The 24,248-nt window shown below is 40.2% G+C and overlaps 2 protein-coding genes across 2 annotated transcripts in view; one reads left to right on the top strand and one right to left on the bottom strand.

The window, feature by feature from the left end:
- Positions 1–24,248, top strand: part of JAG1 (jagged canonical Notch ligand 1) — a 38,663-nt gene that overhangs the window by 6,101 nt on the left and 8,314 nt on the right. The window contains exons 3-16 of the mRNA XM_062571544.1: positions 6,689–6,740; positions 12,300–12,554; positions 13,555–13,615; positions 17,516–17,646; positions 17,956–18,075; positions 18,518–18,631; positions 19,218–19,331; positions 20,150–20,263; positions 20,670–20,716; positions 21,411–21,584; positions 22,077–22,227; positions 22,669–22,833; positions 23,373–23,486; positions 24,091–24,204. Coding sequence (XP_062427528.1) covers positions 6,689–6,740; positions 12,300–12,554; positions 13,555–13,615; positions 17,516–17,646; positions 17,956–18,075; positions 18,518–18,631; positions 19,218–19,331; positions 20,150–20,263; positions 20,670–20,716; positions 21,411–21,584; positions 22,077–22,227; positions 22,669–22,833; positions 23,373–23,486; positions 24,091–24,204 — 1,726 coding nt within the window. The remainder of the gene's footprint in view (positions 1–6,688; positions 6,741–12,299; positions 12,555–13,554; positions 13,616–17,515; positions 17,647–17,955; positions 18,076–18,517; positions 18,632–19,217; positions 19,332–20,149; positions 20,264–20,669; positions 20,717–21,410; positions 21,585–22,076; positions 22,228–22,668; positions 22,834–23,372; positions 23,487–24,090; positions 24,205–24,248) is intronic.
- The window catches only part of SLX4IP (SLX4 interacting protein), a 106,185-nt gene continuing 95,910 nt past the window's right edge, over positions 13,974–24,248 (bottom strand). Inside the window, exon 11 of the transcript XR_009957838.1 lies at positions 13,974–14,228. The gene's annotated coding sequence lies outside the window, so the exon portion shown is untranslated. The remainder of the gene's footprint in view (positions 14,229–24,248) is intronic.

The raw sequence follows: 24,248 nt of genomic DNA, 5'->3' as shown, positions 1-24,248 counted from the left end.
TTGTTTTTTAGCAGTAGGTTGCAATCATGAAATTATTCAGGTTTTTACTTTATTTTCTTTTCTTCCTACAGTTAACTTGCAATACCACATGCTAGATATTCTTAAAGCTATTTACTCTTGAAAAATGCCTGATAAATCATCTTGGCTCATGGGCAAATCGGAGAAAATCTTTATGATAACAAACACTTATCAATTAAGTAGTATTCTCACTATGATGCTTATTGTTGATTAATAATTTAAGAATAAATCCTCAACATTTGAAGTGCAGTATTTCACCTACAATTATTATCCAAAATGGAGCAGAGAGTATTAAATGACATCTGGAGCATAATTAGCATGCACAAGACTGCTATTTTTCCCAGAGCTGCAGAGAATTGGTGCATCCATTCAGAGGTTTTGGACTTCTTACCAACATGTTCTAAAGAGTCATTTCTGTTCCAGACATTTTAGAACTTCATCTTCCTGGTAAATCCATTTGACTGTATTACCATAATACATCTAAAAATAAATTCTCATCCTGCCTGCTCCCAGAATTTTTGTTCTTTTTATATTTAAAAAAAAAAAAAAAAAAAAAAAAGGCCTGCTCCAGTTTAACTTCAGTGGCAGCTGGATTGGGCCTGGCATTGTTCATTGAAGCTCATTCCTAAACTTTCTCAGAGTACATACATCCAGCACTGTCAGCTTGTTTATGCAGCTGGAAGTCAGCATGTCTAAAATGAATTGTATAAAATCAGTACTTCATGTTTAAATTTCTAGTTAACATGAGGAAACTTGCTGCTTTGTTGTGGACTGAAGACTAGATTTGAAGTAAAGTGGTTGTGTAGCTAGTAAAGGTGATGGCTTAGCAATTAGAGATGATGTGCAGCACCTGGAGGCTTGCTCTCTAATGCATGGCATTTATTCCAACTTCAGTCTGTAAGTCTGATGCCCTGCAGTATATGCAAAGACCTGCAGTTCCTGAAAGTGTTTCTTTATATGTAAAAAATAAAGACAGGATTGGCTTTGAAAAAACAAACCAGCCTTGACTTTGTATTTCTGCTGATGGGCAGAGGTCTTTTATGTGAATTGGGACATTTCTAATAATTATTGTAACTGGGAAATCTTATATATGTCAACATTAGAAGTTCCCCCCCCCCACATTCATTTCTTGTTACTCTGTGGAACTCATGGTTCTGTGGTCACTGTTCTACAGTATAAATTGCACTCATTACTGTTCTAGTATTCAGAAGAAACTGTAAGATGTGGATAGAAGTGGTAAAAGTGGTTTGTAAATGGTCAAACATCCAGAGTCCTTTACCAGCACAACCCAGTTCTTCTGCACATAGGTAAATAAGTAGAAAGGCTTCTTGTTCAGGCTTGCTCTATGTGAACCTGACTGTTTTGCTTGGCTGGCTACTAGGTATTCTCTCTATTAACCTTGCCACCCTTTTGTAACTGGTGCGTTTAATTATCAGTGGGATGCTTTAAACAGGTAGGGGGAGTGATAAGAGCAGGTAATCTGCTTGTTGGGGAAGGTTGAAAGCAACCATTGACATCTTGGCCTACCTGTGAGTCTTTGCTGACAACTGGGGTTTCGTGAGAAAATAACTTTGTAACCAGATAAGGCACTGATTAAAATGCTATTGTAATACTATGCACCTCAGTAGCTGAGATGACTTTAAAATCATTTGTTTTTTCTTAAAAAAAAAAAAAAAAAAAAAAAAAAAAAAAAAGGAAAAGAAAAAGTTGAGAAGCAGTGCTTTCTTTGAAAGAAGAAAAAGGACCCCAAGTCTCCCCGCTCTATCCCAGTACATTGTTTGATTAACACATGCTAGTTCTGTGATTAGAATACATTGTAGTCTGGCCACCCAGACAGAGGCATTGACTGCTAATGTTAACCAAGAACAATAGTGTGGCCGTACTGACTGCAGTGAGGATTACGGAACATAATGGGGCCTATCCAAAAATACTGCTAATACAGGACAAGCAACAGGAAGCAGCAGTAGACTCAGCATTGCTCGGCTCCAGACAAACCATGGACTTACTTCACACAATGGCAGCTTCAGCACATCATGTATTCACAGGATGCTCATTATTCCAGTAGGCTTGCCAGATTGGAGATCAGCCTGATTTACTGGATGCTTAAGCGTACGCGTAGTTTGGATAGTGGTACTTTTGTGTCCTTCATCATCTGGCAGGAGGGTGGCAGCTGCATCACAGAGAAGGTCTTGACTTCAGTTACTGGCTTGGCTTGTGCTGTAGAAAAGGGAAGGAGTTTCTCCTGGAAGCTGCTAATAGAGTTAACGATTGTTTTCACATCCTCTTCTTTATGTGGTAATGAAGTGTTTATCAGCACTAGCAGCAGTGAAGGAGCTGCTCAAAAGGCAGGCTGAAGGAACAGTGTGCTGTGTTTTTCTTGTAGGCTTCTTCTGATGAGGCTCTTGGCCAAGTTGTCTGCTGAGGTTCAGTCTAGCTCTTGGCCATGGAGGCATGAAATGGCTACAGCTTAGACGTCGTTTATATAGGCAGAGTTAAGAGAGTAAAAGCTTTATAGGCTGTTTCCTTATGTAAGTGGGCCTAAAGAAGAGCTTACTGATTATGCTGCCTTCAACAAAGGGGTGTAAGGATTATGTTGTTTCCCTTCTCTTCCCAAATATATTCGTATCTCTGCATGATGAACCATTTGTCCTCAACTCTTTTGAAAAATTATTCTGTTGACAAAGTCAAAGTTCTCAGGCTGTCCATGGCATGACATTCTGATGGTGTCTGTGTAGCATCATCGTGACTTGTCATATGGCAACATGGGTATCCAGCGAGAGTCCTGCTGACTTTCAGAGGAAGTGGTTTTGTGACTAGTTGTATGTCTGCTCAGAGATGGCCTCCTTCCTGGCCCTGTGGGCACTTTGAAATGCTCCTTAGTTTCTCTCTTCCCTGTCTCACTCCCTTCTAGCAAAAGGGAGGAGGGATTGCTGCAGCTCTCGCCATATTTGCTGTGCGCTCCTCTGTGGCTGGCTGTGACAATGTGCCAGGCTCCAGGCTTCTTTCCTAAGATCCAGGTAGGGTGCAAGGACCATTCCAAGACTGGTCTTCACAACTACGTGTGCTGGCAAGCCCAGCAACATTCACCTTATGCTCTAACCTGATTTCCTTGTTTGATGGAGGAAAAGCAGGTGCAACATTTACAATCCAACTTCCCACTGCATTTGTCTAGTCATGGTTTCACATGCTTATCAAAGCTCTTGCATGGCTTAACCACAAGGACAGCAGGCAAGAGGTGTGATTAGTTGTAGCCTTGTTCCCAAAGAAGGCTGTCTTTTTGCTAGTAAGCCTGAAGTTTCAATCTTGCTCTGTCCCGCTGAATCTCAGAATGTTTATAGAAGCCGAAGTATGAAAACACCTTTTCTGAGTGGATACCTGGATGAAAGGAAGGAAGAAGGTAATTAAGCTGAGAGCTTTGAATACCTTCTGCTTACCTGGACCTGCTAGTATTTCATTTAATAACTTAGAAAAGAGGTTGCATTGCCCTCGCAGACACTTAAAAGGTATGGATTTCAGGGTCTTCAAAGTCCTTCCTGAGTAGTATTATCAATGGATCAAGACTGAACCGTGGTGGTTTGTCACTGAGGAAAATAGCTCTTGCATGCAGGTTTGGTGGGTTTTGATTTTTTTTTTTTTTTTTTTGGGGGGGGGGGGAAGGAGTGTAACTCAGCCATTTCTATCCTTTCACAGCTTCACTCATAGGATTTTTACTTAAATTTGACTTTGACTTTCAGTTTTCTGGGCTGGTCAGGCTGTGCACACTCTGCAAGCTGTGCTAGTTTCCTATATATATTTCAAGCCACTTTTCCTCTCAGCCAGAATCCTTGCCTTCTGGTGAAGATCAGGTTTACAGTGGCTAATTGGGTGCGACTCTGGAAAGTTCACTGCTGCCTTGTTGCCTAGGATGTTGCTTTGATGGAATAAGGTGCGTGATGTGGAATTCTTGTGTCTGGATATGTATTTATTCAAAGATGGGCAGAGGTCAGCTGTGGGCATGGGAAAGCTTAAACCTTCATGCTAGAAGTAGTCATTCCTGAGATATCTTAATTGTTGATCTATAGAGTGGGGATGATGTGCATTTTTTTAAAAAAACCTGAACAGTGCAGTCTTTGCACAGAACTACTTTATTTTGGGGGAGGAGGCGGGGGGGGGAATTGGGTAGAGGTATGTGAGTGTCAGATTGTTGAGGGGGGCTCAGTCCTGTTACGGGCTTGTGTCCACCTCCTGCATTTAGAAGTGTCTCATCTTCTTGAGTACCAAGTCTTGTCCTTTTTTTTGCCCCATACTGAGAAGGGTAGAGCTGAGAGTTTAAACTACCATTTTTTTATCATCACTTCTCAGGACAGGGACTTTTCATCTAAAATATTCAGATGGGGGGAGAGTTACAGGTATGTGAAAACCAGGTCTGTTTGCCCATTCCACCCCCTCCTTTTGTTTCCATCCTGTTAAGCAGAAGTGTCATCTTTCCTTAAACGCCTGCGTGGAGTTGGGAAGTGGTCACACAAGTATCTAGCAGCAGTAGCACTTAAAGCAAGGATTTTGCCTTTCCTTTCCTTAAGGGCTAGGTGTGTTAGTAAACAGTCTTGAGAACCAACCAGGAACTGTTGCTATGAGTTTAGACAAAATATCTTCCCAAACAATTATGCAAGGGTGAAAAGAAAACATCCTTAACTTTATTGGAAGCAGTGCTAGTTGCCATAATTCATTCTCTATATCATAGTGTTTTTTTTTTTTTTTTCAAACTTGCGGTAACATGTTGTGCTTCTCAATGTTTGTAATTACACCAGGGAGGAAGCACCTAAAATAGTGTAGTATGTATTTGTAATATGGCTCAGGAGCTATATTCTGAATATTTTTGTTGAGTTTTTTTTTTTGGGGGGGGGGTGGTTTTTTATTATTATTTATTTCTGACTTATGTAAGGACTTCTAAAAATCTGTGTTTTAATGATCATTCCTGTGCTGCTTGGGCGGGGGACTTTTATTTCTCCCTCTTCCAAGTTGTAAGACTGGTTCTAGAGTAGTAACAAATAACATGCAACTTTCATGAAATATTAACCAAAAATGGTTTGGGCTGATGGAGTCCTTGCATAAAAGTTTGGGCACATGTCTCAACATGCCCAGCTTTGCTTACTTTTTGAAGCATTTTCCCACAGTTATCAGTGAACAAAATGGAATCCTAGCCTGCTTTGAATATGAAACATATTTAGGCTGTATTCCAAGCTGGTGTCCATCACAAACTAGGTTTTCCTTATTTTCCTTCAGAGGCTACATGCTGTGTCCAGTCGTGAGAAAAGAGTCTTTGTTTGAGTGTGGGTTATTTATTTATTTATATATTTTTTTTTTTATTTGGAAGTCTATCTTACACTTGCACCTTGCGTCAGCTTACTCAAAACAAAACTGCATTTTTTGTTTCTGTTACAGGAAGATGTTAAGTTTGCATGCCACAACTGAATAGGTTGCCATGGAGTGCAGATATGATTAAGGAGAAATAAATTTAATGATGAACAGCTTCCATGGCAAAACATTAGAAGTCTTCCACAGAGAGAGGTTTTATTTGTTCTATTGTACTCATCACCATAAAGATGTTATGCTTATTACTGCATTTATACCGTTTACTATAACTGTATTAATTCACTTATTAAACAGTATTTTTTTTTTTGTTTTCTTTTGATCTCTTCTGAATCATTCTGTATGTTTGCAAATGGCTGGTTAAATAGCAGTTTTGAAGGATACAGGCTGGATTGTAACATACCAGACTAGAGATGGAGGAGGGGAAGACTTTTTAATGGCTCTTGTTCTCAGGTTAGGATTGAAGATAAAGGTGGCTTAGATGTAATAGCTGGCATCTTTCCAACCTGCAGAGTCACTTTGGTTAGTTTATGCTTATGATTATTATTACTGGAGTGCTAGAGAGCTCATTGGCAGACTAGCGTGTCGGTAAATGTGACACAGGGTGGATAGTGCCTCTTCCTTTTCCCTACTCCTCTAGGCAGCTTGATCTCAGCCTTTGTTTTACCGTGCCTGTCTCTCGGCCCACCCCCTTCCCAGACCCATCAGTTCTTCTCTGAGTTACCTGATACTTGTGGGAGCAGCGATGGCCCTCGTGCAGACAAAGCTTTCAAAGGGGGTGCTGAAAGGCAAAAGCCCTAGAGATTGCGCTGTCAAGGCAGAGCAGAGTAATCTTAGCAACACTTCTTGCTTTCAGGATGCTTGGGGGAGGGGAGCTCCAAGACTAGTTTTTTGTAACTAAGATTCTTTTGAAGCGGTTCTTGATTTGGGAGGGTGGCTTCTTTTTCTTACTCTTTCTATGTTATTTTGGTGCTTTCTTTCATGCCCTTGCTCTCACGTGCACAGTTCTTCTAAATAAGTTCAATTCTGGTTATAGCGTAGTGTCAAAGGCTGTGCTTCCTAGTTAAGTACATAAGATGCATTAATGATGACAAAGATGAGCAATCCAAGGTGAAAGGTCTCTGTTAAGTCAGACTGGATAAGGTAGCTTAAGGGGCTACAAGAAGATAATGTTTGTCTCAGGTATAATCTATTACCTATTTATGTTTTTAAGTATGCAGTTCTAGGGCAGAGGCTAGGAATTTCTCAAATTAGAATTGTATTAATTTTTTTAAAAAGTTTATGTTCTGGCTCTTGAAACTCTCATATTTCTCTTTTGCAGAGATCCTACACGTTGCTTGTTGAGGCATGGGATTACAATGATAACTCTACTAGTAAGTATTGTGGTTTTTTTTTTTTTTTTTTTTTTTTTTCCAATTTACTTAGCTCAAACTCCTTGACTTCCTGTCTACTGAAAGACTATCAGGAAACACTATCTGTCCTTGAAGCATGGGTGACTTTCTGTAACAAGGATCCAGTCTGGGGATGAGGAGATCAAAATGGAGATGGTGTCAGTGTCCTCCCAGTTTATTTCAGTAGTCTACCCAGCCTGCACTGAACAGCCCATTCTGGAGAGAAGAGGGGAAAGCTCTGCCACCCTTGGTTTTGAGAAACAACTCCAGGCTTCACAGTAGCCTGCCTCTCTCCTGTTGCATGGAGAAGTTGAGTAGCTTGCTGGCTTATATACCTAAGGATGCCTAAAAATAGGCATCCTTCCTTCTCCTTGGGGAGAAAAATGCCCAGCTTGTGGGAGGGAGTGGTTTGTTTTGTTTTGTGGGGTGTCTTTAGTTTTTTAGAATGATATTCAGAAGCCTAAATCCTATTGACTTAGGACCTTTTTTAAGTTGTGTGCTTTACAAAACTGAACTGAATGCATATGCTGCTTATTTGAGAGACAAGGAGAAGGCACTGTGCGATTAAAACTTGGTACAGCCATTCATCTAATGACCATAGATGAGAAATGGGAATGATTATCAGCTCTTCCTTGGGGGTTATAGGATTCCTTGGATATATAGGGTTTTGTATTCAGGGGCTGAATAATATTTAACGGATACTACCTGGTAGAGTTGGCTGGAAATAAAGAGCGAGATCTTTCGCCTGGAATGTCTGGCTGGTTTCAGAAACTTTCTACTGAGCTTTTTCTGTTGGCTAAAGGTAGCCATACAGTCCGGCATATCAGCTGTTCTACCTATAGCCTACTGACACTGCAGTAGGTGGGCAAAATTACCTCTATTCTCAAGCTAAAGGTTTAATAGTGTGTGGGGGGAAAGCTGCAGCAGAAAGTATGAATCTGAAATCATAAACCTTTGATACAAGTCTTTTTGCTTCCATTATGGAAGCAAAGGCATCACTGTGGCCCACCTTCCACAAATGTTCTAACAGCTTAGTAGAGTCCTCTTTGGAGTGCTGGGTGACAGCTGCAGAGTACTAAAATTTGCTTTACAGTTTGCAGAAGAAAGGCCTTGCAGATATGCACACAGTGCTGTGGGTTTATGTTCACCTTTAATTGGTGAACACTAGACTGTTTGGAAACTGCACTTTGGGTCTGGGGGCCATTCTGTACAGATCTGCTTTTTTAATGTATATGGGATTTCCTATTAATTCCAGAAGGGAAACTCCATTGTAAATGATTAATGTGAATCGGGAGTGATATTTGTAATTTGCTTTACAACCCGTCGTGTCCAATGCTGTTGAAGTACACGTCCTTTTAAGCCTTACACCAGCATCAGTAATGGAGGAGGGCTTAGAAAATTTCTTGGATTTTGATTATAAGTGTTTTATCAAGGAACAGAAAATAGATTGCTATGGCAGCAGAGTTGCATTATAAATGGAAGATGCCAGCATTCAAAATGAAGGTCTTGTTTACAGTAGAATCTAAGGGTTTTTTTGTTTGTTTGTTTTTTTTAAGCTGGGTCTCTGCCACGTTTACTATTATTAGAGCTCATCTTTTTTCATGAAACAACTGCATTTCCAAAGCTACACAATGAACCTTTTCTTTGCTTTCATGTTCTGGATGTACAATTGTCTTCAGACAAAACAGCCTCATTTCTCAGCAGTGCATTTGTCCAAGTGCAGACATAGCCTTGCATATGTTCCTGATTTACATTCCTGTGCTAGCTTTGCTGTCGCATATCCATCTATAGATCACTTCAATCACTGCACTGCACAAACCATTTTCTTTGTACTGTATCACTTAGAGTAGATTTCCTATAGCTAAAAAATTAAGTGTTGAAAAGCTAGTTAAACTATAGCTAAACAATTGTCATAAGATAAAACGAGTATTTTTAGATGTCTACAAGATTTTCTTTCTCCCTAGTTACAGTTGAACTGTGAAGATTCTATGTGAGAGCTCTTTTAAAAAACAGTGAGTTTGGTAGGCCTTACGTATTTTGCAATAGCTGTAGCATCCTTCTGATCAATCCTGTCATAGGGAGATCCTTGAGTGGATGCTTCCTCCCCCCCCCCTACATTCCACTCCTCCTACGTTCCCTTTACCACACGCTCTTTCTTGTCTCACTTCCAAGAGTGGCTTGCAGTTAAATGCTGGCCCTGATGAAGCTGATGAGAATCATGCTTTGTTGGAGCCAAGATTCAACTTAAATGGTTTTCTTACCTGGGTTCTTGTCTAGATTCCATCTTGCTACTGTCACTTCATACATAAAGCTAATGGAGCTGACATTGCATCTCAAAGTATGTCAAAGAGCTATTGTAAATGACTAGTATCAGTTGCATGTGAATTCCAGTCAGGCATAAGAGGCTTCAGCACCGTGTAAACCAAGCCACAGCCAATGGAAGTTGTATAAAGCAAAGACTTTCAAAAAGGTGCTTGTGGCCACCCAAACTGCTTAGAGGAGTCCAGGCTTTTTTGGTTTGCTTCTTAATGCCAGGCAATTATAATTTCTGAAAATCGGACCTCTGAAAAGGTGGGTACTCAAAATAGCTAATTTTCTTTGTGTCTAATTGCTTTGAAGTTTAGCCACCAAAAAACAAATGAAACCAACAAATTCTGAGGCATCTAAGTGCAGAGTGCAAATTAAAAAATATGGAGAAAGCCTCTCTTATACTTCATCAATTCTTAATTGGTTAACGTCTCCTCTGACTCTTCTATCATGGGATTCTGAGTCAAATGATGTCAAGGGAATTATGAAGACTACTTTCTCTCAAGCCTCCCTAGTCCCTCCTTTTTTTTTTTTTTTTTTTTTTTTTTTTTTTTTTTTAATAGAAAAAGAACTTAACTAGTCTTCTCCTTTGGGATTGCATGCTACAGGCTAAGAATGGCAGAGTTGTTGCAATGCCTTCCCTGAAGTCTGGGTTAGCACCCTTGTGAAAGTGCACTGACAGGTGGGAATAGGGAGGGGTGGAAACTTTTTTTATGCAAGAAAGAACATGCCAATAATTCATTGTGAAAACTGTGGATGATGGCTAAGGAAAGAGATCTTACAAGTCTGTGAGCCCTTACTTGGATTTAAGTGTATAGTGAACAGCTTTATAACCTGTATCAAATGAAAGGTATTTTAGCCATGATCCAAAGTGAAATCACAGCTGATCTTCAATTGGGGCCTCAACAAAAAAAAATTCGCTAGACTAATAAGGATGTTTCTATGTAAATTCAGTAGTCTGTGGATAAGGGCCCAAAGGAGCTGGTGGCTAGAGTTGAGATGTCATACACGTGCAGCAGGGACATGCTCCCCAATGAACTGACAAACGGGGAAGAACGGTAGAGCAGAGACGAGACGAAAGATCCTTTTTTCTGAGATGTTTGCTTTTCTGGTGCCAAGAACTGAAATGGCTGTCAATGAATGGTATGTTCCCAGTGGAGAACAGGAAAAGACTCCTTATAAAAGCAACCCTGTATGTTGGGGGCAGGGGTGGTGTCACAGAACTAAGTTGAATGTCATTCCCCTCCTACTGCTTATGGGAGAAAAGGATAGAGTTATTTTACTCACAAGAAACAGGATGTCTTTATGCACAGGCTTGCTATTTGGGGAAATGGATTCATTTTTCAGCTATGCTGTAGATCGGGGTGTAATCTTGGCAAGTGCAGCAAAGCCATCTCCAGCATGCATGAGTGGAACTATAATCGCTTGACTAGCTCCATTCAGGACAAATAGATATGCATCTGCCTAAGTACCTCTTAGAATTAGCCTGTAATCTTGTTGATGAGATCTGAGAATCTTACACCTGCACAGTACAGGACATGATATTACTCTGGATATACCAGTATGGAAAAGTCCTTAGGCCTCTACATTACTTGTGAATGGGTTTTAAATTAAAGGCCTACATGCATTTGAAAATATTAGGCATAGATGTGGGGTTGGGGGCTTAGTGCCGATGAATAATAAAAACTGATTTAAATGGAAAACATCATAAAACCAGAACTACCAGAAGGTGAATAAGAAATTGTTGCCCTTAATTTCACACCGTAAACACTTAGTAAGCGCTGCAGTCTTGAGCCGAGGATACCTATAACTGCTTAAAATATATATTTACTGACGCTCTTCTGTTGTAGCGCAGCAAGTGCTTTGGTGTACCTGTCTTTGAAACTGTAGACAAGCAGGCAGGATCTAGTAGAGAATTGATAAGATAGCTGAGGCTTGAGAAGCCTATTTAGATGTTCCTTTTGAAAAATAAGAAGCGAAGGTCCTTATCAATACATTCAGAAGTATTTTGTACAGAAACCTGCCCAGGTGTTTTCATAAGCTCTATGTGGCAGCTTCATTAGTCTTCAACTCTGCCTTATGTGAAATCCTCAATCTTCTTAATTGTTGGAAGAACAAGTGAACATCAGTACTCTTTAATTTGTAATACTTGAATGTGCTAGTTCTTCACACGCTGCTTTCTAACACAGGAGGGCAGTTTGCCAATGATGCCTAAAATTTCTGTCTCTGGATTATGCTCTCATAGACTGAACAGTGTAGCCTGGCACTTAAACCCACGCACAACTAGGTCTGCAAGGATATTTTGGCTGTTTTATGATAAACTTTCACTCGGCAGTCAAGTGCTTGCTAGCAGCAGGTCATACGGCAGTGTCAGATCATTTAAGTCACAAGATCTGGACTACAAAGTGAAATACCACAGATGTATACAATGTTCTGCGCTAATGTGAAATATTATTTCAAGCTATAATTTAGACAGTTCAGGTCTCTAAAAGCCAGAGAACTTTTGCTGGAACTAAACGTCAAGTACAAAGTCTAAACTTTGAAGTCGTCTATAGAGAGAAGGAGAATCTGTAACAAATATACACAGTAATTTGAGTTCCTTCCTTGGAGCTCTGGTAAGCTTGAGTTTTTAGTGCAAGCTAACATCTGAAAAGAGAACTTCCACAGTATTTCTCAGCCACAGCCTTGTGAGATCACTGATGTTGAATGAATGCCAAAGCTGTTCGTTTTCAAGACAATTCAGAGCTTGCACTGGAATCGCAGAAGGCTGCAAATTTTTTTTTTAACGTACTGTCCATGTCCAGTTTGTAGAGATTGCTTTATTAGGCTATTGTATGAAATTTTCATAAATACTCCAGTTTTAAAAACAAACCAGTACTAGTAATTGAGTGGCAGGGGAAATTGCATTGTGCACCAATTTGCTGGAGGTATGAGGAAAAGCAACTCAGTTTTTCTTTAACTGCTAGATGTGATTGTTACTGGATGTCTTCATATTGAGAAATTGATAAACAACTGGCGGTAACTTAATGGTCCATCTTGACTTCAAGCCTTGTTTGGTTTGCTCTACTGTATACCTGTTTCAGTCAATGGTGTGTAGTTCCAGGACAGCTTTATCTTACTCTCTTAAATAAAATCAATTGACTGCCTCAGTCTTGTCTGTGAAGCTAGAAAACTTTGATCTGGAAGGGAACGATACCTAAATAAAGATCTAACTCTGTCTCTTCTCACATCTAGATCCCGATCGCATTATTGAAAAGGCATCCCACTCTGGCATGATCAATCCGAGCCGTCAGTGGCAGACTTTGAAACACAATGCAGGAGTTGCCCACTTTGAGTATCAGATTCGTGTGACTTGTGCAGAGCATTACTATGGCTTTGGCTGCAACAAGTTTTGTCGACCAAGAGATGACTTCTTCACTCACCATACTTGTGACCAAAATGGCAACAAAACATGCTTGGAAGGCTGGATGGGACCAGAATGCAACAAAGGTTTGTGACAAGTGCTTGAATTGCAAATGATCAGCGATTTTGGATAGGCTGAGGGACTGAGACAAGTCTACAGTATGCTTCATATCAAGACTGTAGTTTGGTGATATGCTAGCGCTGCTGTTAAAGCAGCTCTTTTTACACAGAGAGCTAGGGCCAGGAGAAGACTAGTTTCAGCCTTGTTTTAAACTTGGCGAAGCCTGAATATAACAAGTACTGGGGACTTACCAAATGTGTTCTTTCTCTGATTATCCACATCTTTGCCCTTGGGAAGAGAACCCAGCCCATTAACTTCAGTGGGAGTTCTGCTGCTATCTTCAATGGCAGGATTTCCCCTTTGGTGCAGAACTTCAAGACAAGCAGGAAGGAGAGACTTGTTTTAGAGTTGACCTGGCAAGAGTAAGGCTTTGGTGTTGAAAAGTCCCAAGCTATTTGTTCTGTCTGACTTGGTGTTTAACACACTTATTAGGGACTGACAATTTCCTAGGTAATTTCAGAAGGAGAAAGCAGGACTCTGAATGGGAGGAAAAGACTCTCAGCATGTCTTGCTGACTGAGTATACTTGTAATTTGAATAGATGCTCATCTTCATATCCTGTCTGTTCAGAGATATGGCTCAAAAGCAAATCCAGAGCAGTTAAAAGTTGCTCTGAATTAGATGGAAAGATAGGGAGAGCGGGCTAGTACTGCAAAATGCAGAGAAAGGAAATCTGTAGACTAGAAATGACTTGCAGCTCTGTAAAGTGAAATGGCTTTCCTACCATTGAAACAACTCTTTGAACAGTGTTAGATGTGATTCCTCTTTAAAGCTAGCTGATCTATTTGCTGTTGTGGGAAACACTTACCTTTGGGTGTTTTTATTCAGTAGACTTGATGTGAGAGACTTGCTAAGACCTTGGATTCAGTAGGATTACAGTGCTAGTTAGAGATTAAAATGTTCCCATGAGTTAGAAGATGCGGGAGGCAGGCAGCACGCTGATACTCTTCTTGTTTTGTTTTAACAGCTATTTGTCGTCAGGGATGTAGCCCCAAGCATGGTTCTTGCACAGTCCCAGGAGAGTGCAGGTAAATGCTTCCCTCCTCTCCCCTCTCATTCTGCCTGCCAAGTAACTAAACAAGTGATGCTAAAAACAATGGGATTGGGGAGGGAGGATATTTCTAGAGTCCTGCTTTTGACCAGGGTGCATTACTTGTGCTGGCTTGCCCTGAATCAGACCAAGGTGGGGGTGAGGGGTAGGTTTTTTGGATGCGCTGATAATTTTGAGAGGCTCTTAGTTTGTGAAATGATGATATTCCTAAAAGGCATGGAATAGATCCTGTGAATACTGCCTAATGAGCACTGACTAATTGCTTCTGTATAAATAGTGCGAGTGTTTCGGGGGGGGGGGGTACGTGTGTTTGGTTTTTAATACAACCTGATTAATAGGCTTTTTCCACTACAAGTTTGAACTGCTTCTCTCTTCTCCCTTTCACGCCTGTTTTTCCCTTCTCTTTCTTCCGCTGCAGTTTCTTCCATCAGTAGGCAAAAGTCAAGCATCCTTTAGAATGGGATTAGTTAAATCTGGTTCCTTCGCCATTGTGAGCCAGGCTCTGAGTGCTGAGAGGTTAATAGCTGGGATGAAATCTTGTCAGTAGACTGATGAATGCAGAATTTTGCTGCTGTGCTTTGAAGTCCATTCTGTCCTGGCAAGGAGACAATGAAAAGCAGAGTTTAACCATAACCCAGCAATTAAATATTTGGAATGCCTCAAAATATGCACCATCTTTACAGCACAGGGAGGTTTTCTCCTGTATCAATGGAGGGTAATGGATATTAAATATGAACATCTTTTTAATTAACAAATTTGTTGCTTGTGTAACCTTTTATAAAACCTGTTTATATGTGAGTAGGGAACTGAGGGCTTCTGAGGCTGCAGAATGTAGCTCTTGATCCTGTTTAGGCAGGTTAAGAGTAAAGCTGGAATATTCACAAGTAAAATGCAGAGGACTAAAGGAAGAGAAAGTCTCTCCCCCCCTCCCCCCAAAAAAATCAATTCTCCTTTGCTGGAAACTTTCACATGAAGTGGGATGATATTCTCCTCAGAAAGCTGTACTTCAAGTATTAAATCTAGGATGTCTGGTAGTCTGCGCTATGTAAGAGGTCAGCCCAAATCCTCACAGTAGTTTGTTCTTTCTCTCTATCCCTGTAATCTCTACTTCAAAACAAAAACACTTTCATCAAGGAGACTCCCTAAAGATAGAAAGTAGCTCTTCATCCTGCACAAGAGAAATGGCAAAGTGAAAGTCAAGCTCCAGGATGGACTGATACAGGTTATGTTAAGTGCTTTTAATGTTTAGCAGCACTGACATAAAATGGTTAACCCCCAAAACACCAAATTTAAATCTGTCCTTTTTTTTTTAAAAAAAAAAAAAAAAAAAAAAAAAAAAAAAGGCCAGCAAGTAGTACGAAGTATTGGTGAGGATGGGGGGGAATGGTGAGGAGAGTTTCAGTCAAGGCTACCAGTGATTTGTGCTTCTGTCATCAGAACAAACATACTTTGTAGGGGTTGCTGTCTCCTAGTCAGAACAACAGGCTTTGTTTCCATTTTTTTTCCTTCCCTTTCTCTTTCTAAGGCTCTTACCTCCCACTCACTGCCCAGACATGCACTAGTGCTCTTATTTACTTAAGGTGCAACTTTCCCACACTTTATTTGCATAGTCTTGAAACAATGCTGTCCTTCTGGTGCTTTCAGATAACTCCTGCTTGCCAAGTTAGACCAATATCTTTAAAGAGAGCACAGAAACAAGATTTTATTTTCTCTTAAGTTTTGATGAGTCATGTCACCTCTATGTTATAAATGCAATAGAGTTTAAAAATAACATCCCAGCAGAAACTGCTCTGGGTTCTGGTACAACAGACAATTTGCAAACACTCTTAAAATATCCTTTTCCCTCTTGGTGCAAGTCACTTTTTCTAATGCAGGCCTGCCAACAAAACCAAATACAAGAAAAGTTAACTTTAAATTTCTCATGACAAACTGCTGCATACATATTAAACAAGAATTACTACTATGAATCTTGTTTTAGAAAGGATATCTGATTGAGGTAGGGTTCTGTTTGTTTGCTTGTTTTTTAAGATGACCGTACTCTTATTTGTATTTTCTTTGTTATACTTCGAAGCTGATCTGTCTGAAGTAAGTCATATCTCTAGCTCTAAAGGGTTTTTTTTCCTTTTTTTTTCTTTTGAAGGGGCAGGGTTGGGGGAGGAGATGTGCTTGTTTTCGTGTGTAGGTTTTTTGATTTTTTTTTTCTTCTGTTTGTTTTGTTTGTTGGTGGTAGTACATGTTTCCCTCTATATATGCTTTGAAGAAGACAAAAAGCTTTAAAGAAGACAAAAAGGAACAAAATTCTAGATTTGGATGCTTCTTTTTTTAGGTGAGGTGTAAGCTCACAGGCAAGTTGCTTTGAATGCAATAGAAGTTGAAAGGGTATGTTCTTAAACTTTGGTCTCTGCATTCTTGTTGCATTCCCTATATGGAAGGACCTTCCAAGGGCTACTTGAGAGTGGCTGTTTTGTTTGATATGGATTTTTCTCTCATGATGTTTTTCCACAAAGAAAAATAAGTTGGCCTAACTCTTTTTTGTTGTTGTTGTTTTTATATATGCACAAGCTATCGAGTGTTTTCTATTGCTTTTGAGTAGGTTGCTATTGAAATAGCTATTGAAAAAACCCTAAGTAAATTAGGATGCAGTTTGTCACCTGAGACTTTTAGAAGGGAAGTCAGATTTAACACTAGCTCTATGTGATTAACCATTCGATAGATCCCCTTAGTTTTTTCCCATGAGAAGAAACTGTTGGTAAAAGAATAGTGTCTTGCAGGGGGAGGGGTGTCTATAAATAGAAAGCTTAACTGACTTCTGTATAGAAAAGGCTTATTTTCATAATCTAGTGACAGCTTAGTGCATAATTACTGTTGATCAGTTACTCTCAGGACCTGTTAATGAAATATGGTACTTCAACAAACCCTTCTAAGTTTCAGCTTGTCTTTATCTATAGATGAATTTTAATTTGAAAGAATCCTTGGTCTACTATGCCAGTGAGAACTAAAGTGAAAGCCAAAATAAACTTTATTTTAACGGAGCTTTACTTTAAAAGGGTATCTTCCTTTCTAGTAAGGAAATCATGTAGCTTATTGATAGTGGTATTATAGTAATGATAGTTCTTCTCCAGGTATGAAATTAAAGTTGCTTGGAATTGGGTAACTTCTAGTTATTACCTGAAAAGGGGTTAGCATAGATCAAGTTCTGAAGTACACTGACAACCGGTTGTCTTGTAACAACCGCAAAATTTGGTGCGTGCTGTTTTCGTTGATCTCGTGTTGTGGCCCGGTCCATACTTCCTTTGTATGTCTCCTAGCTCAGCATAAGGCTAACTCCTAGTAAGCCTCAGCGCTCTTTATGCTCTGCTATTGCCTTGCAGAGGGTTCAGAGTTGGTGTTTATGGTTTTGTTTATCTTCCTGTAAACCCAGCAGGCTGAAATGCCTGGAACCTTGTATTTATGAGGATCTCTGGATAACTATTGTTTCCACTGACTTTTTTTTTTTCTCTCTCAGTTTATAATGTGTTCTGTCAAAGTCCAGAGATTGATTTGTAGTGCACACCCACCCTCTCTGCCACATTTGTATGAGGCTCCAGAAAGAGTATTATTGTGTTGAATGGCCTCATGCTGGTTCTCTCAGAGCAGTTATTCTTTTGTCGGGACACCCGCTACAGAGACCTTGGCAAAACTACTAAAATGTTTGTTTACAAGAAACCATCAAACAAACCTTGAATAGCTTCTCCACTTCCCCTTGTCCTTCCCTTCTCCCCCATCTCCCCAGACTCTCTCAAGGCTTTGGAGTGCTACACTCACATCTACACAGAGCAATTCTAAGATCTGTTTCCCTGTTCTGAATCCTCCCCCCCCCCTCTTTTCTTTTATGAAGGTGTCAGTATGGATGGCAAGGGCAGTACTGTGATAAGTGCATTCCACACCCTGGATGTGTCCATGGCACTTGCATTGAACCATGGCAATGCCTCTGTGAAACCAACTGGGGTGGTCAGCTCTGTGACAAAGGTATGCTAATCTTACGGATAGCCCAGTGTAACACTTGAATTTTAACACTGGCAAACTTATCGGGAGAGAGTGCACACAAGACAGAGTGCAAGCCTCGAAATGTGGCAGGAGTTTTTGTCCTTCAGCTACTTAGCATTGTGTGCTTCGCTGTTCTAGTCCAGTGTTGTTAGCGTATGTGCTTAACTTTGCTCTGTCCGGTCCTACTTCTGTGTGCACATGTATTCTATAAAGTTACTACATAGAGCATGCACATAGCCATGTTTCTGTTGTTGCTCAACCGTAGTTTTTGAAGTTCCTTGTCCTTTGCAGATCTGAACTACTGTGGGACCCACCCACCCTGTTTGAATGGTGGTACCTGCAGCAACACTGGCCCTGACAAATACCAGTGTTCCTGCCCTGAGGGTTACTCAGGACAGAATTGTGAAATTGGTAAGTGTGGTGGTGGGTTTTTTTTTGTTTGTTTTTGAGGGGGGTTTTGGTTATTTTTGTGTTTGAGACTATTGAACTGCCACTTGACAGTTTATTTCTCATTTAGTGGCTGGTTTTGGTTATATGGATAGACTGTCACAGATAGCTGAAAAGTTCCAGACTTGTTTCATATTTGACAGTTTATATGTCCTTAAATCAGCCTTCTGCTTGCTGTTCATCTGATTTGGCTCTGACTTGAGCAGATGCATGCTATAACGTGTCGATCAGTTTAGCATGGAGGATGACTTCCCGCTAGTGCCCTTTTGATTTGCAGTTCTCAGGAACAAGATACATCAGTAGTAATGATGGTGGGTCCAGAATAGAAGCGGGCAGAAGGAGCAGAGGATATGTTGTGGTGGTACTGCTGTAGCCTTTATCACAGTGTACTTCTGTCCTGGTGCAGCGGAACATGCCTGCCTTTCGGATCCTTGTCACAATGGAGGAAGCTGCTTAGAAACTTCTACAGGATTTGAATGTGTGTGTGCACCTGGCTGGGCTGGACCAACTTGCACCGATAGTAAGTGGGTTTTGTGTTACGTTTTGTGTGTGTATGTGTGCGCGCTTCCCCCCCCCCCCAATCTTATTTTACTAGTTACTGTTTTAGATCTGTCTTTCTAATCCCTGAGAAACTTATGGTGTAGCCTACCTATCCTATGCATTGGTTCCTTTAGCATTGGTTCTTAGCATCCATTCATATCACAGTGCACCCTCTTCTTCTGTGCTTGTACTGGGGCTTTCATTAAATGCAAGGAGAGAGAATGACCAACAGTTTCTTGGGAGAAGTAGAACAGACTTGGGGTGGTTCTTTTAATAAGCTCTTAAAATTCTGCCTGAGAGACCTGTTGTATCAAAATCTGACTTCCACTTGCAAAAGGCTGCTTGGTGTAAATTTCTTCCACTATGCCCTGTATGCTTTGAATGCCCTTTCTCCTTTTCTAAGGATTCTTTTGCTAAAATACTTGTAAAAATTTCAAGTAGAAGTTCTGTTGTTTTTCTGTTCTCTAGGATAAATCCTAGAAGCAGCACCCATTTATCAAATGTATCAGTTACTGAAGTTGCCTATCTGGTAATAGAGCTAAGCCTCTTCTTATCCTGCGTTACAGATATTGATGATTGTTCTCCAAATCCCTGTGGTCATGGAGGAACTTGCCAAGATCTAGTTGATGGATTTAAGTGTATTTGCCCACCTCAGTGGACTGGTAAAACGTGCCAGCTAGGTGAGTACTGTGTTTCTCTTCATTCAGTGCTGCTCTGGGGGAAAAAAAAATTAGAGGGATCCTAGTCTGGCAGGCATACGATTGTGCCCTTTGCTTTAGGCATGTTTATACTTCTGAAACTCTCGGACATATTCTGGCATGCACAGAATACTGACTTTCTTTGTTTGCAAGAGTAGGTCCTAAGCTTAGAGTGGCATACTTCTTTCCCTTTTATTATTGATGCATGCCAGTTGTTGAAGAAAATAGTTAACTGAGCCAAATAGACATACTTTAAACTGCGCAAAAAAAAAAAAAAAAAAAAAAAAGTGGGGAGGGTGTATATGTATGCCTTCCATGCCTGCCCCCACATGTATTTTTTCCTTTAGCCTGTGAGAAAGTTGCAGTATCTCTCAGCCATGTCAACTCCTCTAGACCAAGGAGTTCACAGCTGGGTTCCAAAATGTGGATGATCTCACAAAGAATGAGCTGTCTGCATTCTTTACACAACACACTAATCCCAATGACCAGGCTGCAGCACTCCTCCATCAAAATGCTGGATTGAGGGGGAGGGGGAGGGGAGGGTGCTCTGAATGAGTAGCTGTGTAATTATCAAATAATTGGCATAGCCAGTATGTTCTAATTGCAGAGAAATTGCAAGAGACTTCAAAGACTGATGCATGATTGACTTTTGTTCTCTTAAATCACGCTAATCCAGGCTGTATATTACAAGTTCCTTTTAGATATGAACTGCTGATCATTGCTGTGAAAACAGACTGTAGACTTCTCTTTTTCCTTGTACCCTACGAGCAGTTCATTTGGCCATTCACCCTGTTTTTCAGATGCGAACGAATGTGAGGGCAAACCCTGTGTCAATGCCAACTCCTGCAGGAACCTGATAGGCAGCTACTATTGTGACTGCATTACTGGCTGGTCTGGCCACAACTGTGATATAAGTAAGTGTCTATATCCCTGGGTTTATTAAAGGCTAATTGTGTGTGTTTAATATACATATTCCGCTGAGTTCTAAGCTCAGATTTAAATCTCCCAGGCATAGTCTTAGCAGTTGATGTTTTTAGAAAGGGAGTAGTTGGTGTGGAATGAAAATACACAATTTTATCAAACTCATTAGTCCATAACATAGCTATATTCTGATAAAGTCACTAAAACAATGATGTGAAGTTTCACTAACTCTAGTAGAGGAATCACTAAAGGTTCCACCCATTATGATAAGATTATCTCAAGGGAAGGCATGCAGGAAACCTGACAAAAGGTTTATCTAGTTGCAGTTTTAGAAAGACTTGAACTCTGTATCTAGTGTAAATATATTTTTGCCTTCTAACCACACTAATTTTACTGCAGATGTTAATGACTGTCGTGGACAATGTCAGAATGGAGGATCTTGCCGGGTAAGCCACTGGCTTTAATTTGGTTTTCCAAGACTTGCAACAGTAACTAAAACATTTGAGTCTAAACACAAACAGTGCAGGGAAACAGCAATAAGCTATTCCACAATACATACAGGTGTATATATTGTCATGACTTTGAGTTGGGGGGGGGGAGTTATATCATACTTACACCATTTAAGAGTATGTGTGTAGAACAGCAAGAGCAGAATTTATAACTGCAGTAAATGACTCATCTTCACCACCACTGTCACCAGTAAACAGGATTGGCTGTTGTGTAAACTATCTATTGCAAATGTAGATTTTCCTCTTTAAAACATGGATATATGTATCCTACTGAGAAATCAGGAATGTAAGGCAGTACTAGTTGGTAGATAGTCCCCCCCACCCAATATTCCTGCTTTGTTTCAACATGAGCTAGTTTCTTATGTTGGTATTGGATATAGTAGAAGATACTTTGGCACTCTTAGTGGTTTTTCTTTCTTATTCTTTTATTATACATATAGCAATTAGATATGTATTTGTATAATATATGTATTATATATTTGTGTATATGGGCGTGTGTATGTGTATATAAATACACACACACACACATTTGAGTGTGCATATGTAGCTATATATCCGCACACCCATGCATGTATGTGGGCGAAGAGGAAAAAGAAACCCCTTAACTTTAAACTTTCTTGTTCCTTCACAGGACTTGGTTAATGGTTATCGGTGTATCTGTTCACCTGGCTATGCAGGAGATCACTGTGAGAAAGACATCAATGAATGTGCAAGTAACCCTTGCATGAATGGGGGTCATTGCCAGGATGAAATCAATGGATTCCAATGTCTCTGCCCTGCTGGTTTCTCAGGAAACCTCTGTCAGGTAAGAAGTACGGGTGAAAGGCAGGCTCTCAGCCAGTGGCCTTTCTGCCAGCACTCTGGATCTGTACCCTGAATACCTTGCATCCAGTGAACCATAATATATAAAGTCATACTTGGTATAGCTGTCAGTCTGCCAAGAAAGTGCTTGATTTATATGTATTAAAGAAACAATAACAAAAAACGCTCACAGGCGGCTGAAGATTCTGTTAAAACAGATTGCAAATGTTTGCATGTCAGGTTTTGTTACGTGCTAACTATTAACTTCCAGTGACTGTTTAATATCAAGAGGGCTGTCTGCTGAAATAGCTGCAAGTCTAACTGAACTCTGTGCATTATGAACAATTCAGTCAGGCAGTAGATAAAAAGGTCAGATTCCACGATGTCTGCCTGTTGTAATGAGGGAAAGCTATGATAAAACTTCTGTTTCACTCAGCTTCCCCTCTCCCTTTTTTCTCTCTTCCATTTCCCTTTCTTCCCTCTGCACTACTTACAGCTGGACATAGATTATTGTGAGCCAAACCCTTGCCAGAATGGTGCCCAATGCTTCAATCTTGCTATGGACTATTTTTGCAACTGCCCTGAAGATTACGAAGGGAAGAACTGCTCCCACCTGAAAGATCACTGCCGCACAACTCCTTGTGAAGGTTTGTGTTACCTTGGAGGCTGGGAATGACTGATAACACCTTCTGCTGATCCTGTGGCAGAAGACATAATGCAGCCTTCGTTTAGTGTAATCAGTGGAAGAGTTTCTTTGTATAAAGAGGCTGAATGTCACCCAGTGCCTTAGACTTATATTAGTATGAAAAGATGAATAATACTTGTAAATACCAGCTATTTGAAAGAAGATGCAGAATTGAAGCACATCTAGCAAATAGCCAGCTTTGCTGAAAACATTCTAGGCCAAATAAGTGGTCCAGCAACCTTCAGATAAGTTACTGTCTTTGTTGTATGCATGAATCCTTGGCATAATCCTTTTACTCTAAGGTAGCAGGTACAAGCCTTTTAAATGTCCTTCACTGGTAGCTGTTAGCATATGAAATAATCTAGGATGGGCAATCCTTACTCAGATCTCTGTTTTTCTGCAGTAATTGACAGCTGTACAGTGGCAGTGGCTTCTAACAGCACACCAGAAGGGGTTCGTTATATTTCTTCAAATGTCTGTGGTCCTCACGGAAAGTGCAAGAGCCAAGCAGGTGGAAAATTCACCTGTGAATGCAACAAAGGATTCACTGGCACCTACTGCCATGAGAGTAAGAGCTAAAAAGATATTTAAGTTTTACTGTTTCTGAATCTCTCTTTGGAAAAAGATTCCATCCTTTCCTCCCAGATTATTTAAAGTTTTGGAGGCTTTTTTTTTTCCTTTCTAACACAATGAACCTTATAACTGCTTTAAGTTTTCACATCCCGCATGGGTGAGGCAGATTGGAATTTGCTAGGCCTTGGGGAAAGTTCACAGTAATGAACCTTCTCGTTTTGAATTGTATGTTTTTGAAAACCTCATGTATACAAGGTCTGAGGTATTTAATAGTGGGTTTTAGCATGGATTTTAAGTGCTCTTGAAAACCTCTACTTTAAAATGTTCTTTTTTTCCTAAACTGCTGAGTGATGACTTCATCATTTCATGTCCACACTGTTTTCAAGTATTTCTGGTCTTGCTTAGAACTCTTCCTCTCGAGGGGCTTAGAAATGGAAGTAGCGTCAAAATAGTCAGTGAGATGCTAAAAGTTCAGTAGCTGAAAGTTAACGTGTTTTTGTTCTCCCTCCCTCATCCCACTCCAAATTATCGCAGATATCAATGACTGTGAGAGCAACCCCTGTAAAAATGGTGGCACTTGTATTGATGGCATCAACTCCTACAAATGCATCTGTAGTGATGGATGGGAAGGAACATACTGTGAAACAAGTAAGTTTGTTAACCCTTCTTCGGCACACAGTAAAATCCTGTCTTTAAGATGACAGTGACCAATACCAGCTGAACATGAGGTCTGCTTCAAAGGCCTCAGAGGAAAAGGTGGTGTCTTTTTTTCCACTGAGTCCTAAGTTCTGGAATCAGAGCTAAACCCAAGTTAACAGCAGGACTGGGAATAGAACCTGGTTCTACTACTGTTTAATTTTCTGCTCTAGCCTTTGGATAACTTTCTGTAAGAGATCTTTAGCATGAGTACTTACTGTTTTTTAGAAAGATCAGAAATGCCTTTTTTGCATTTTGTAAGTCCTGGAAATAGAAGGGGAGTGAGCAATCAGCTTCCATCATCTGACAGGAAAATTTTTATAATAGATCTTTCCTCTCTCACCTCTTGTCTATTGAAACAAAATGAAAATTAGCTGGAAGAACAGGGTAGAATATTCTCGATGTTTGTGATGGTGCTTAAAGCATTAAAATACTTGCTTAAGTATTTAATCTGTGACTGAGACACAAAATTGGGGATAGAAAATCTTTCAAGCATTAAGCATTTATCAACTCTGTAGATGCTACTTAGCTCACTTCCTCTCCATAATATTTCTAGATATTAATGACTGCAGTAAAAACCCTTGCCACAATGGAGGAACTTGCCGAGACTTGGTCAATGACTTCTTCTGTGAATGTAAAAATGGGTGGAAAGGGAAAACTTGCCATTCCCGTAAGTTCAGTATTTCCAAAACATAACAGGCATGCTCTATTAAG

Source organism: Rhea pennata, chromosome 3 (assembly GCF_028389875.1).
Source record: "Rhea pennata isolate bPtePen1 chromosome 3, bPtePen1.pri, whole genome shotgun sequence".
NCBI classification, from domain to species: domain Eukaryota; kingdom Metazoa; phylum Chordata; class Aves; order Rheiformes; family Rheidae; genus Rhea; species Rhea pennata.
Note: the sequence above shows the minus strand (reverse complement) of the source record. Positions and strands in the feature narration are given on the sequence as shown.